The 15454-nt window shown below is 41.6% G+C and overlaps 1 protein-coding gene across 1 annotated transcript in view; it reads right to left on the bottom strand.

Moving 5' to 3' along the window:
• Positions 1–15239, bottom strand: part of MCM9 (minichromosome maintenance 9 homologous recombination repair factor) — a 40724-nt gene extending 25485 nt beyond the window's left edge. Inside the window, exons 1-7 of the mRNA XM_089530500.1 lie at positions 15165–15239; positions 12907–13223; positions 9390–9706; positions 7664–7745; positions 5376–5576; positions 4552–4677; positions 1518–1637 (exon numbers count right to left, since the gene is read on the bottom strand). Of these exons, the coding sequence (XP_089386626.1) occupies positions 1518–1637; positions 4552–4677; positions 5376–5576; positions 7664–7745; positions 9390–9706; positions 12907–13216 (1156 nt within the window). The 5' untranslated portion in view covers positions 13217–13223; positions 15165–15239. The remainder of the gene's footprint in view (positions 1–1517; positions 1638–4551; positions 4678–5375; positions 5577–7663; positions 7746–9389; positions 9707–12906; positions 13224–15164) is intronic.
• Positions 15240–15454: the final 215 nt, after the last annotated feature.

Genomic DNA, 15454 nt, shown 5'->3' with positions numbered 1-15454 from the left:
GCACAAGCTTTGATTGTAGACTGTGCAACATAATGGCCCAGTCTGCTTTACACTAAGCACTGCCAATTGCAGCAACTAGTTTGCAGGTGTGACAAAGAAGCTTTACCAGAGTCTCTCAAAATGTAAAGCAACATCCCATTAGCTTGGAGGAATGATCTCAGACTGGTGCTTGTATCTGCTTCTTGTCATGCAGTCTTCTAGATTAGAACGCTACTGTTAAATCCAAATGTTTGAGACTTCCTTACCCTGTATGGTTGGGTGAAAGGTGAGAAATAGAACCTAAACAACAGAAATGGGTGCATCTGCATTTTAAACAGGGCATTAAATCATGAGACCTTCCAAATGTTGCTGTTCTACAACTCCCAGCATCCCTCAACATTGGTTATGCTGGCTAGGCTGCTGTAGTCCAACAAAATCTAGAAGACTACATGACTCCCATTCCTCTTCTTAACATCCAGTATGTATTAGTCCTCTTAGATGATGCAGGTTGAGACAGAAGGAATCCATTCCTACGCCTAAAGATGGATATCCTGAGAATCAATCTTAGGTCCTCCAAAAGGGGGTATCTGCAATGTATAACCCGCTGAATACTGGACATCACCTCCCATGATGCCATATTGGAAGATGTAACATCTGAAGGGCCAGTTTCCTCACCTCTGTTCTAAAGACCAATCCAAAACAGCTGAAATCTCAGAAGGTGCTCTTACATGATGCACCATGTGAACAGATGAAGCTGCTTGGTAGTGTGTCAAACCACTCCCCCCGTCTAGCATATTCCTGTCCCAGTAACAGTCATTTTGAGAGCATTAGGCCCAAGCATGCTTTATACTGCTGAGGAATGAAATACTGTTTTGCCTTGCAAAGGTTTCATCAACGTCTTCCACTAATGAGGGATTCAAAGTCATAACCTGTTTCCCAGGGCACACTTTTCCTTTCTTTACATGAGTGACTAAGCAGGGCTACAAAGCTCATGAATAAAATCACACTGATTAAAAGCTGACTTACAAATCTACATAGTTAAAACAACACATGTTACATGCATTAAATGAGAGATCGCCCTTTGAGGGCTTTGCGTCAATACAAATTAGGCAACAGGGAACAAGGTCAGATGAGGGGAGAAGAGCTGATCTGCTAATGACAGTAATTGATGCAGGGGGTGTTTGCGGGGGGGACACATACAGGACAAGAGTGTAGGCTTGCAGAAGGTATAGGAATTTGGAGAAAGGATTCTAGAGTAACAAGGGAAGCACATGGGTGGTGAAGTTACTAGCTGCACAAACTATAGGTGTGGACATGCTGACAACTGGGAACAGCATTGGTGGCATTAATGGGATATTGGCAGGCCCCCAGTAGGTGGATAGCACAGTAGCTGTGAACCCTGGAGAGCTAGAAACTAATTACAGATTATTCTCAAATAAACACTTGATTCAAAATTATCCTGGTGGGCCCAAATTCTGAGGTTGGGCTTTCACCTACCTACCTTAATTTGATGTCTGCATTTGAGCATCTCCATTTACCTGCACTGGTAGATCCAATTCCTGCTGTAAGCACTGCTCGTGGAGTAATCTTTACTGCATATTTCAGAAATTGAGATTTTCCTGTCCCAGGGTCTCCAACCAATAAAAGATGAGATTCACCTTGCAGGGAAAGAAATTTAGAAATGTTTTCTAAAGTGTAAGCAGAATCCAACAGCAATCCAACAGCAAGGCTAAGGAACAACAGAACAGAAATCTGGTACAGTCCGCATTTATACTTTTATTATTCAAATGAAAGACTTTCCTACAGGTGCCTGAATACTTGTATATTCAGAGCATGGAAGGGTCTTACCCATTTGTCCACTGCATTTCATTTGCTCTGTCCACTGAAGCAGATCCTATACATTGTAATTCAAAATTTCCAATATGTGAACGACACTTTCACCATTTGGAGCTACAGAGAAGATATGACCATGTTTTTGAACCATCTAAACAACATCCATACGAACATCCAGTTCACAATGGAAAAAGAAAAGGTCGAAACTGCCATTCTTGGATGTCTTGGTCCTCCTCCCCCTGACTAGAGTAGACCCACTGACTCAACTGGATCTACTTACATGTTGACTTTTGTTGCTGTTATGTGTCTTCAAGTCAACTTTATCTTAATAGTAGCCCTAACACAAGGTTTTCTTGGCAAGATTTATTCGGAAGAGGTTTGCTGTTACCTTCCTCTACAGCTGAGAGAATGTGATTTGCCCAAGGATATCCAGTGGGTTTCTGCATCTGAGTGGGTATTCAGACTCTGGCCTCTCAGAGTCCAGAAATGACTACGCTACTCTGGCTCTATATACCGACTCACCATTGAATAACTGATTCAAAGAGATTACTCTAGCTGGGATTTATGAACAAGATTCCAGCCACTATTACAATCTACAGCTACATTAAACATTATGACAAATGTTACCTTGTCCTACAAGGTACAGATTGAGTCTCCCTAATCCAAAATGCTTGGGATCAGAAGTGTTTAGGATTTTGGAGCTTTTTGGGTTTTGGAATATTTGCACAGGCATAATGAGGTATCTTGTAGATGGGATCCAAATCTAAACATGAATTTTTTTATTCATAGCCTGAATAAAATTTTAAACGCAATATTTTACATGATTTTGTGTAGGAAACAAAGTTTGTACATTTGAACCATCTGAAAGCAAAGGTGTTACTATCTCAGCCACCCATGAAAAAAGTTTTGATTTTTGGAATATTTTGGATTTCAGAATTCCAGATGAGATTGTAATAAAATTACATCCCAAACTGCCTTTGCGTCGTTTGGTATTGAGTCCCGAGGTTTCTCCCCTGCCCAGTGTAATTTTTAATCATTTATATCCACTGCTTCAGAGCTTTCTTATACATTGTTGTATTTTCTCCATGCCTGTAGCAGACAGAACAAACAAGACCCTTTGCAACTTAGATACTAATATAGCCCCAGAAAGAGAAAACTTGTTTTTCAGGCTTTTTGAGGGTAATGTCAGAATATATTGGATTCCTCCAGATATGAAACTGAAAATGTGGCAAGATATACATTTCCCTTATGGGCTGTAATAATGATGATAAGACTAAAAGATAGTATTGTCAGAGAATATAGGAATGATTATTCATTTATTGATAACAGCACAATTTGCTGTTAGTTTCAAGTAGTTAAAAAGTCTGATGAAATACAGTAGAGAATATACAATGGGCAATTTAAAATATAGCAAAATTAAGAGAAGGAAGCAAGTGGATAAATTGTGTGTTGTTATTGTTTTTTTGAGACAAGGAGTGTAAGAGGTAATATAACTTTATGTTTTATTGGCTATATTGTAAGAAAATATTAAGAGTAATATTCTAGGCAACAGATCCTGTCTGATTCTGGAAGCTAAGCAGGGTCAGCCCTGGTTAAAAGGAGGAGCTGGCAAAACCACTGCTGAATATTCCTTGCCTAGGGCGGGATACATACCGCCATTTAGTACGTATAGGATACGTACTAGGGTTAGGAAGGGGCGGTGCTTCCACACCCCCCTAACCCTAGTACGTATCCTATACGTACAAGATGGCGTCGGCCCTTCCACATGGGCGCCGCTATCTTTACGTATCGGACGCTGAGCGTCCGTACGTGTCGCAGCCTTTATGACGTAGCGAGTGCGCCCCTGGCGCCTCGCTACGTCACAAACGCGACTGAAAAAGAAGCTCCATTTTGGAGCTTCTTTTATGGTCTGCGCGGGAGCCGCGCCGTCTGAAGGCTCCGGCTCCCCCACGGATCTACCAGCGGCGGCGCCTAAGAAAACCCTATGAAATTCATGGGGTCACCATAAGTTGACAAGTGACCTGAAGGCACACAAACACACATCTTCCTTATAGTGAAGAATGTTTAACTCTAAAAAGGATGGCTGAAATTCACTAAGGCAGTTACAAATATGTAACCTAGAGTTATTCATTCATTACTGGTTTGTATTCATGACCCCTATGTATTCTCTAGTTGACTCTGAAAGTACTCTGCAAGTACTCTGAAAGTCATCCAGTCCCCACTTACTGAGCAGCAACTGCTATGATCAATGAGGGTCTGGTTCCCCTGTCAATCACCGAAGCAGTTGACTCATGTTCCCACATCCACCCTCTTGCACATAATCTCTGGCGCGAGGGGGAATTGTGACAGGGGATTACTCATAAGAGGTAGTGGGAATGTCAGTCAGCTGCTTCCCAATTGACTGGTGATCTGACCTCCCATCAATTACAGAGGCTGCTCCCTGGTAAGTGGGAATGAGAGAACAGTCTTGGATAATTGCAGGGACTTTTTTGTTCTTGGATAAGCCTTTAATTTATTTCCTTGTGTTGTCAAAATATGCATTACTCAGTTTTGAGATAACTTTTAATTTGATATGAGGACATTCAGCAGGGGTATTCTATCAAAAGAACATTAAGGAGGATGGCTCTTTTAACATGAAAGAGGTACTGCAAATTTAGGCCAGTATCTTACACAGTTAGGGATAAAGAGATGTCTTTTACAGAGTGGGAGCAAGAGGAAAAAGTAGTATTATATACTAACCTCTAATCCGAGTGCCTGCAGCATCTGTTCTCTGTACACCCCCTGCAAGGACCATGGCTACAGCCAACTTCACAAGATACAAGCCAAAAATCTGAGGGCACAAGCTTGCTAAAATTTCATTCCTGCCTGGAAAGGAGTGAAGGATGGAAAAACTGGTAAGACAAAGAGATCAGAAAAATACACTTTCCAAACAAGGTTCTGCTAATTCTACAATCATCTGCTTTTCTTGTTTTAAAGTGAGAAACTGACAAGTGACACCCAGTTTTAAAAACTGCTGTTTTATGTGGCATGGTCTGACAGGATGCTAAAAGCCTAACATTCACATTCAGCAGATTGTACTGGGTGATGATGAAAAGCACAAAGGGCTTTAAAGATGAGATGCATAAAGGTACGGAACTCTCCCATAAGTAAAATCTTCTATTTTTGAAATCAAGGGCAGGGAATTTGTGGCCTCCAAATGTTGGGGGACTACATCTTTCCTTAGCCTTCATCACCAGCTATGATGGCAAGGACAGATGGTAGTTGGAGTGCAATAAACTCTGGAGGGTCACATGTTCCTAGCTCCTGTTTTCATGGAAGAAGGAAAGCACAGATTGGGTCTGTCCTTTGGAATGAACAGGAGACTATCCATCAGCAGAACCTCATATCTGAAGGCATACTTTTCACTGGAAGTGCTACATAACATGGTATAATTGTTGTTGCTGTGTGCCTTCAAGTCATTTCCAACAGAGAAATACATCTTAAAGGGGTAAAGATAAATCAATGTATTAGTATGTATTGCTTCCGCCAACATCTGTGCATGGTATTTTATCTTTTTTACAAACCTGACAAGGGATCATTCTTATGTTTTTCCCAAAAGTCTTGAAATTCCTTCCGGACTTCCTCATCCATGATAACTCCTGTCATCTGCTCATTGTTTACTTGAATGAAATTGGCTTTCAAGACAATCTCTACATCACAGCGTGAATCTTGATGAAAAGGTTTCCACCTCTGCATTACTATTCCATAAACTGTTATGTCATCACCTGAGGATAAAAACAAGAATGGCCACCATAATATTGCACATGTAACAGTCTGTGAATATGAAGCTTCCTTATGATTAATCTACTGAATAAATCTGCATAACTTCACATACAAATAAATACTATATATATAATGATAAAATGCACTTTTAAAAAATTAAACATATTTTGTTGTCCAGGAGGCTGTTCGTAAAGGTTAATAAAAATAAGCTATAGCGCTTCTTAACATGGATAACACATGTTTTGCCGGCAAAGATTTCTTTATCATCCTGCATTCAGTCACAAGCTAGATGCCACCAAACCCCCCCCCCCCGCCCCGCCCTTAGAAAGAGAAGCATATATTCAGGAGATATGAAACATCTCCAACATCCTTTGCTGAGCTCTCCAAGACCCAAAGAGGTAAGACTGCTCAACACAGCAGGAAACTGTCTTCCCATCAACAGAGGCAGACACACAGTTCAAACTGTGGGATTCATTGCTCTAAGAAGGCTGCTGACTCAAGTGGGCTTTAAAAAGGAATTAGATAAATTCACTAAAGTGAGGGCCATTAGTAGCTACTAGTTAGGATGGCTATATATATGACCTTTAGTACCAGAAGCAGAGTGATTCTCTATAGCAGATGTAGCAAATGTGAGATATAGAGCAATTGTGTTCTGCTGGTGGGCCTCTTGTAGTAAACTGGTCAAACACTGTGTGGACAGAATGCTAGACTAGACCAATGCGATCCATCAGAGTCCTTATGTTCTCTGTGTGCAACAAACAAGATCTTGTTACTGCCACCTATCAGCAGAGACAATAATAATGGTTGCTGGATAAAGGGAGTGAACCAGTGGCCTTCCTGAGCTCCATAAATAGAGGAACTCCACAACACTTTCTGCATTGAGAAACTGTACGTCAGCCTAGAGGCTTCTGCAGTTTATTGATGGTAGCAATCCCTGGGAAACAAGCTGTGAGGCATAGATTGGAATTCTCAAGTAGAACAAAGTTGAGAGGTAGCTCATACTCAAACTCAAGTTGAATCCAGAGAAAACAGAGGTACTTGCGATAGGTACCCCAAGTCCAGGGACGGAATTTTGTCAACCAGTCCTGGACGGGGTCACACTTCCCTTAAAGGACAAAGTTTGCAGTTTGGGACTACTCCTGGACCCATCTTTACAGTTATTATCCTATATGCATGGTACCAACTTCGGTTGATACACCAACTGCGTCCTTACCTGGACCAAAAGGACCTTGAAGCAGTGGTACACGCACTGGTAATCTCTCGTTTAGATTTCTGTAATGCGCTCTACATGGGGCTACCTATGTACCAAGTTCGGAAGCTTCAAATGGTGCAAAATGAGGCAGCCAGATTGGTCATTGGAACCACATAACACCAGTTTTAAAATCTCTTCACTGGCTACTGATTAGCTTAGACCACATGAGTGCTTTTAAAGCTGTAGCCTATTAATGATACATGCATATGTTGGGAATAGTTTGAGAAATCAGGGTATTTAGTATAAAGGTGATTCAATCAATTGGTTTAGGGTCATTAAAACTAACGATCTACCTGTCTTTTCTTCTGTACTGTAGTACAGAAAATACACAGACAACCAGAGAGTCAACATTCTGTAAGCTTTAGCACAAGGGTCCAAAACTTAGGGAAATTTATCACACACTATGTTGTCAGAAATTTTAAATGGCAGATGTTATACAGCATGATGTTTTGACATAAGACAATGACTTTTTCATGTTGTATGATGGCAATGATTTTAACACCAACAAAGCAGCCTGACACATGCATTTATGCACTCAGACAGGATTTCAACAGTGACAGCCTTGGTAAAACACTAGTCTGCTCTCTCCTTTCTCAAATATGAACTATCCTAAAAAGCAGATGGTATTTTCTATAGGAAATCAAACAGAACTCATGATTGTAGATATGAGTTGTCTGTAGGTTAAAATATGGCTTATTACGATTGTTTGCTTGTTAATGTTCAGGGGTTTCTTTTTTGTCTACTGGTTTGTTTTTTGTTATTGATGCTGCTGTTTGTTTTTAGTAATATGTAATAATAAAAATGATTTTTAAAAAAAAAGAATCAAACAGAACTCACCAGATTTGCAGTTATCAACTAAGTCATCTTCAAGGACAACCACCATAGAACGAGGAATGCTTCCAACAGATAGCCTTTGGACCTGGAGACACATGACATTTATTTTAGTTTCAGATAATCAACAACTCCAAGTCTGGATTAGTCTTGCAAAGAATTCTGCAGAAGTTCTGACATCCTTCTCTTTTACATGTCACCATTTGTTGTTAATGACAATGAAACTAACCTTGGGCCTCAGTATTTTACAGTTGGCCCTCCACATTTACAGTTTTGACTTTTGCAGATTTGATAAAAAGGTTCTCTGTATGAATCTCTAGGTCCTTCAGTGCGACTCTGCCAGAAGATACACTGGAGGACCTAGCGATTCCTAGAGGGGTGTTCTCTCTGATAAAAAATAGCGTTGTTCCACTTTCACAGGGGTCCTGTGCCCTAATCCCAACGAATGTGGAGGGCCCATCTGTTGGTTGCTTTAATTCACTGCTTTATGTATTGACTGAAAAAAATACATACAGAATACATTAGTCACCAGTGTCAAATGGTGCTGTCATTTATGGTTTATTTAACACATAACTAATGTGATTTTCTTTTTCAGTTTAGTCACTGTTGCCTGTTTAAAAATTAAATAGTTTCTCATAAAAGGAAGCAAAAAAATGAGATTTTGCTGCAGCACAAGGATTTAATCTAATTTTTTTTTAGGTTTGTCGAAAATAGGAAAATATTTATAACAAAAATGAAGCAATTGAAAATATGTATTGGGCTGGAACCAGAATATGCCCCCAATGAACAGAAGGGCTCCTTTGATCTATCCCTCATACACCTGCATGGTCTGCTAAGCAACCCCCAATCTCCTCTGAAATATTGGAAGACCTTCTGAAACAATAGGAAAGGTACCCCTGGAGACTGCTGAAGTGGAAAGAAAACAGCAATAATGTTCCCAGCTGAAAGAGTAAATGATGAAAAATACATATTTGTTCTTGAATCCAAGTACCGTAAGTGGCAGTCATCGGTGCAATATATATCCAATACAGGGAGAGGCGGGATATAAATAAATACTATTACACACACACCTCCTTTGTGTGATCCTTACTGTGAATTTCTGCAATTTTGAATTGTGATATAGTTGCCTAGTAATACAGTACACATCAGGAACACATGGCTTCCAGCAAAATTCAAAGAAACCTGGGCAGGCAATCTTTCTATTCCAGTGCACCCCCAAAACACTCTGCAAGGCTGGGAAACCCATCAGATCCCATTTTGGGTTAAAGCAGGGAGCTGCAATGAGGAGGAGAGCAAACAAGTGTTCTGTTGTGAAGACCAGAACAATGTTGAATTTAGCTCCATTGAAACAAGCTACTATTTCCTCTTGTCAGTAATCCAGGAAATAGCCTCTAATACACAGGACTCAGTGTGGTGTGGTGGTTTGAGTGTTGGATTAGGACTCTAGAAAACCATTGTCCGAATCTGTGCTTGATAATGGAAACCCACTGGATGAACTTGGATAAGTTGCACTCTTTCAGCATGAGAGGAAGGTAATGGCAAACCTCCTTGGAGGTAGGGTCACTATAGGTCAAGATTGACTGGAACGCACTTCTACAGAACACACAACTACAGGAAAAGGAACAGCAGATGTCAAAAAGGTTTTTCACTGAAGCAAACATTTACCCCTTATTCCCCTCAGAAAAATTAGGACCCAGGAAATGTATAGCATTAATGTAAATATTTTTGAGACCTGTTCCTGAATCTTTATTTCTTGATAGTCTCTGCAACTACTGGGAGCAAATGATGTTCCGGAGAGACAAGTGAACTTTGATGAGTTGCAGCCTTCTTTGCTAGGGCAGGCTGACGGGCGGCAGAAAGCATAGTATTGCTCAAAATCAGCTTTGATCACAAAGACATGCTTGCACTTGTTACACATGTAATCCCGTTCAAACTCCAGGACCTTCACTAGGCTGGTGCGAATCACAGTGCCAGTGACCGAAAGGAAGTGTCCAACATCTCTGGTCTTTGGGATGTGTTCTCTGGTTAGCTCTGGGCAAACGGGTAGACCTGGTGAAATCAGCACACAGGAAACATTAAATCATGTCAAGAAAACATAGTTATAGTTACGTCACTGACAAAATTATGGCCATACTATGGCCATTAAAAAAAAGTAGCACTACAGAGCAGGGACCTATTTGCCTAAATCCAAGAAAATGATAGCAGAGAAATGTGCACTAGCAGATTTTTTTTCCAGTTGTGCAAGAAGCAGGACATATTTGCTTGTAGTCCCCAGTCCCCACTGCTTGAGTGACTGGGTTTATAACCAATTGGATTTTTCCACTGTTCAGTGTCTGTTGCTCACATAATTTGCACTTGAGGAAGGACACTGCTGAATACAGGCCAGATACACGTTAGTCAACTATAGCCCAGTATAGACTGGTGCAAAGCGCCGGCCTGGGGCTGATTTTAGGCCTCTGGAGGGCTGGGCGTCCATATGCACCCAACCCTACTAGTGCTGCCCGTGCACCATCTTGCCATGGCTCCTCCCACAGGGTGCGTGACAATGATGCACAGGTGTCTGCATGCCCAAATAGCGCTCGCTGGAAGCATTGTTGTCATGGTGCACGAGCGCCATTCTGGCGCTACTTAAAAGAAGCCATGGTGTGCAGTTGGAGTGGCACTGATGAGGGGCAAAGATGGGCTGCATGGAGCCACCCGTCTGTATCCCCCCTATATCATGAATTTGGGCCACTATTTTTTATTTCTTAGCTGCCTTGAGTCCCCTATCAGGAGAAAGGCAGAATATAAATTAAATTAATACATAATAGCTATTCATGGATGGGAAAGAACAAGTGACAAAACTCAGGAAAGCACTTCTTCACACATATGCCAAGAAGCAAGTTATTATTTATGCCATACAACCATATAATTCAATACCTCAGTAAAATCCAGTGTTTAAAAAGCTATCCAAGTAACTGTTGGAAGCCACTGAGTTTAACTGGACTCGTATTCAATACCCAAATAGTTCAGTAACATTCAGTGTTTAGAAAGCTACTCGACTAGCTGTTCAGATGCAAACCCCACTGAGTTTAATAAAATGAATATATGCTGCAGAATCCTTAATCCTTTTTTGGAAAATGTTCCACCTAAGCAAGTTTATACAAATTTCAAAAGCAAAGATTAATAGGACACAATATGGATAACATCTATGCACATGCAGCTGGCTACAATACAGGAAATGCAGGCATATTTTTATGAAGATAACACACACGAGACACACCATGCATGCTTAGAAATGTTAAATAGAGGCAGATGCCAAGCTTATGATGTACGCTCTCTTGTTTACAGTAGTGGAAGGAACCATTCAGTGGCTATATAGAACGATTTTTCAAAACACACAGTGTTTTAATAACAAAGATATTCTTGCACCAATCAGTCAGAGAAACAAAATAATTGCTGATTCCTCCTCTCCTAAAGAGTTGTCCTTTGTGTTAGGTAACTTTGGATATATTATACTTGCTACGAAAATTAAGAAGAGCTTTATGTTTTCTGACAATTTGGCCTGAAGCATCCCTTTTCCTATTAATAGGCCTAAACTCCATGACCTTCTTAAAGCACAGCTTCTGTACCTCCAGCCAGAGAGAGTTACAGGGCTTCAATGAGCTAGTGCATATCGTTTTGGCAAGACTGTCAGAGCATTGGACAAGCAGACAATTGGTATCCAAAAGTAAAATATGAACAATTAGAGGATTGTTTTCTTTTGCTCTCTGTAAAACAAAATATACAAAACAGGGAGCCCAGCAAGGAGAGAAATATAATAGTCCAGATGAGAAATAATGAAGACATTGATCTGAGAATAAACATATTACAGTGTTGAAAGAATCTACAATCAAAGATATTAAAGCAAAAATGTTTGCAAAATTGAGGATCTGGCAGGATTTATTAGCACACTCTTCAGAGGGTAAGAAAAATTGAAGTGTCATGTGTGCATGTGTTTATATAGCAATTCCAATATTAATCCTGAATAATTCCAGAAAGGGCTGGAGGAAAAAATAAATCTGGTGTCAACTGATAGGTTGTACATCAATTGATGTAGCCAGAGGAGCTGGAGTGGGTGGATGGGTGGGTGGATGGAGGCATTGCCTTCACAAATAAGAATTCTGCCACCACATGAAATTTTCTTTCTGCTCCCCAATTTCTAGCATTGCGGTAATTTACAACAGTTGAGAATTTAGAAATACAATTTAGGCATTAAAGAAAATGAGCAGGCAAAGCTACCTAGGAAATATGAGCACAGCACATGTAAGAGTTCTGGGTTTGAACTTTTCAATATCTCACTCTCCGGAATGCTAGAAATTTGGGGACTAAAAGGAAATTTCATTGAGGGGCAGACTTATTTGGGGAGGTAAAGCCCTCATTTTGACCTCTTCCCCACAAACTACAACCATGGTTTCTCTTGTCTTCAACAGTCTAACCAGCAGGCCTCCTTTGCAACTCTCTGAATCTCTAGCTCACAGGCCTAATAGAGTCTGTGAACGTACTCCCTGCCACCTGCCATTCCTCTTGGGGATGGTCCATTCCTCAAACTAAGTTCCTTTGCTTTCTCTTGAGAATTAGAATCATAATATGAGCTACTCCTCAAGGCACTGGCTCAGAGGGATTCAGCCCTACCTTCCCCAACAGGAGAAGGTGAATGGTGGGCAAGAGTCAAAGGCCACTCTATGGGTGTATATGATTGCATGTCCACACGTCTGGGTGTATGTGAGTGAAGGGCTGGGGCAAGCAAACTGGGGGCACGTGCCAGCAGCAGGGGTAAACCCACGCACTTTAGGATATTGTCCCATCCTCTGTTGCTACATGACCTCTGATATGCTTGTCTGGAACCCATTAAGCCGTCAGCTCCCCCAGCCCTGAATAATCAATATTTATATAGTAGTGCAGTTGCAGGCCTCTTTACATAATTAAACTGGTCTAATCCTCATTCCTTCTTCTCAAGGCATCTTGGGAGCAGAAGTTCAGGGGACTGGACTACAGATAATAAATAATTCTAAGTATTTCACTGATCTACAAATCCCAAGGTTCTGCAAAAGGGAGCCATCACAGTTACAGTGGGATCAAACTGTTGTAACTGTCTAGTTCAGATAGACTCATAATTATACAATAGTATAACAGTACAATGTATTACAATATATAATATACATATAATACAATAAACAATGTATTTTAAAAACATTCTTATGATTAAAGAAGCCCGAATTATGCCTTACCTGATATTCTGGCATGAAGATTCTGTTTAACGATGAAGTCATGAGCTTGAGAAACGGACTGGCATACTGTCATAGCTGCCCTGCGCAATGCATTATCAAAAATGGGAAGCACTTCATTGGGGACTGCATTAAAATATTCACCAATTTCCATATTGGTCTCAAAAAGCGTTAGAGCGTCGATAACAACTGGGTAATGGGCATCATCATCTTTCTCTCTTAAAATCTGCAAGATATCATTTTTGTGGTGTTCCAAAATATACGACTCAAATACTTGTCCAATTAGGTTTATCTGATCAGTATTCAGAATCATAGTGAACCTATAATTACAAGAAAGACAAAATGAAGTTGGCCAGCAATATTAAACTGTATATTGACAATATTTTCCTCTTCTGAAAAAAAAATATCCTAGAATATGCTTCATCCACAGGGTTGCCATGAGTTGAGATCGAATCGAGGGTGGTTAACAACAACAAAGGATAACCTTTCATTGAAATCTATTATGTTCTTTATGTAGCATAGTTTTATTTGTGTGAAATCTCCCCATTTTTCTAGTCGTATCTTTTCAGAAACATTGGCTGGCATTCTGTCAGGGACATATGCATACGTAAGTTTCTCTTACATGCGTGCATGTGCTCTTTTGGGGTACTCTGAGGGTTCGTATTCCCCTCTTCCCTCTGCAGCATTCAAAGACCTCCCTCCTTCCTGCCATTGAACACCCGCTGAAGCCCCCTGCATGAGTATTCCTTGTTTCAATGAGGAGCATGTATATCACAGATAAGACTCACTGTGGCTAGATGTGAAAGACATTGGTGCTGAGCATTCCTCCATTTCAACCTTCTGTCCAGGAGGAATTCCAAAAAGTCCTTCATTTTGAGCCTGACTCAGAAACATGAATTTAATATTTCTGTGTGTAGAGAGATCTTGTAGCACCTTTGAGACTAACTCAAAGAAAGAAGTTGGTTGCATGAGTTTTCGTAGACTTAAGTCTACTTACTCAGACCAAATGCATCTGAGGAAGTAGACTTACATAGCTCATGCTGCCAACTTCTTTCTTTCAGCTAGTTTCAAAAGTCCGTCAAGATCTCTCTACATATTAGTTCTTTAGACTAACATGGCTATATCTTAATATTTCTGTGAGAATTTTTTGAGCTTTTCTTTTGTCAGCCCCTCGGTTTTCCTTGAAGGCCCTCCATTTCACAGTACATCATCCTCCTTGGCAGTGAGGACACCTGGTCAGGGTGACTAGATGCCCTAATAACCGCCAAGGAGGATGAGGCACCACGAAATGGAGGGCCTTCAAGAAAAATATAGGGCACGAACAAGTAAATGCTTGAAATATTCATAGAAATATGAATCCATGCTCCTCAGTCATGCTCCAAGTGGAGGACACGTAAGAAAAATGGAGGACATGACCAAATAGAAACTCAAAACACTCATGTCAATATAAATTCATGCTTCTCCGTTGTGCTCAAAATGGAGGGCATACATTTACATGAAGCATGAATTTATGTTTATATGAGTGCTTCTAGCTTTTATCTGGAAGCGTCCTGCATTTTGTGGTGATGACATCTGGTCACCCTGCTGCTTCCCTGGAATGTGTCCAAACTCTGAGCCCTCCAACATGGTGCATGAAGGCCTTCTTCCTGGGCTAGCTTTCCCTTCTTGCGCCCGCTTTCCTGGGTGCAAATGTGGGGCAGGTCTCTGCCATGGTGGCAGTGGTGGGAAGAAGCAGTCAGGCAGTTCCTCTTATCCATTAGAGCAATGGTTCCCAAACTTTGTTCCTCCAGATCCTTTGGACTTCAGCTCCCAGAATTCCTGACTGTTGGCCAAGCTGGCTGAGACTTCTGGGAACTGAAGTCCAAAACACCTGGAGGACCCAGCAATGAATGGTCCCCAAACTGTGCTCGTTAGGGGATTTTGGAGGCAGCCAGAGCAGTTTATAGCAGAATAGCCGCGCTATAACCGTGTGGTGCGGTGCATTCTGGGGCTTGCAGTTTAAAGGAGGTGCGTTTAGAATTCTCAGCCAGGGAGCCCTTAGGCCTCACTGAACTACAAGCCCCAGAATGCAACAGGAGGCAGCCGGACAGAGCAGTAAAAGTGGAACAGCAGCAGCAGCAGCAGCAGCACTATAAGAGTGTAGTGAAGCCTTTAGACCCCTAGGAGTGCTCCTGGCTTTGTGTGTCCTCCTCGCCCTCCCTTGTTATTCCGTGGCAAGCCCTCCATTTCGTCCTCTTGGGGCTCAGAGGCCCTCTGCTCACCCCGGTCGTCCAAGGCGCCAAAAGCATCCCTGGCCCCAGAGGGCTCAGTCTTCAGGCAAGGCTCCTCCCGAAGAGGCGCCAAAACTGGAGGCCGGAAGGAGGAGGAGGAGGAGGAGGCCTCTGACGCCGCCGCCGCCTCCTCCTCAGCCCCCCCCCCGAGGAGGGAGGGAGGGAGGCCTCTTTCTTTCCTTCCTCGGCCCAAGGAGGGAGGTTCATGAGGTCCAAACAGACTGCAGCAACAACCCACTTTCCCTGCCCTGGCTCAGCGCTTGAGTGCTAGGACCTTTATG

Source organism: Sceloporus occidentalis, unplaced genomic scaffold (assembly GCF_023333645.1).
Source record: "Sceloporus occidentalis isolate IW3139 unplaced genomic scaffold, rSceOcc1.0.p SCAF_6, whole genome shotgun sequence".
Lineage (NCBI taxonomy): Eukaryota > Metazoa > Chordata > Lepidosauria > Squamata > Phrynosomatidae > Sceloporus > Sceloporus occidentalis.
The sequence above is the reverse complement of the archived record's forward strand: the minus strand, read 5'-3'. Positions and strand labels throughout refer to the sequence as shown.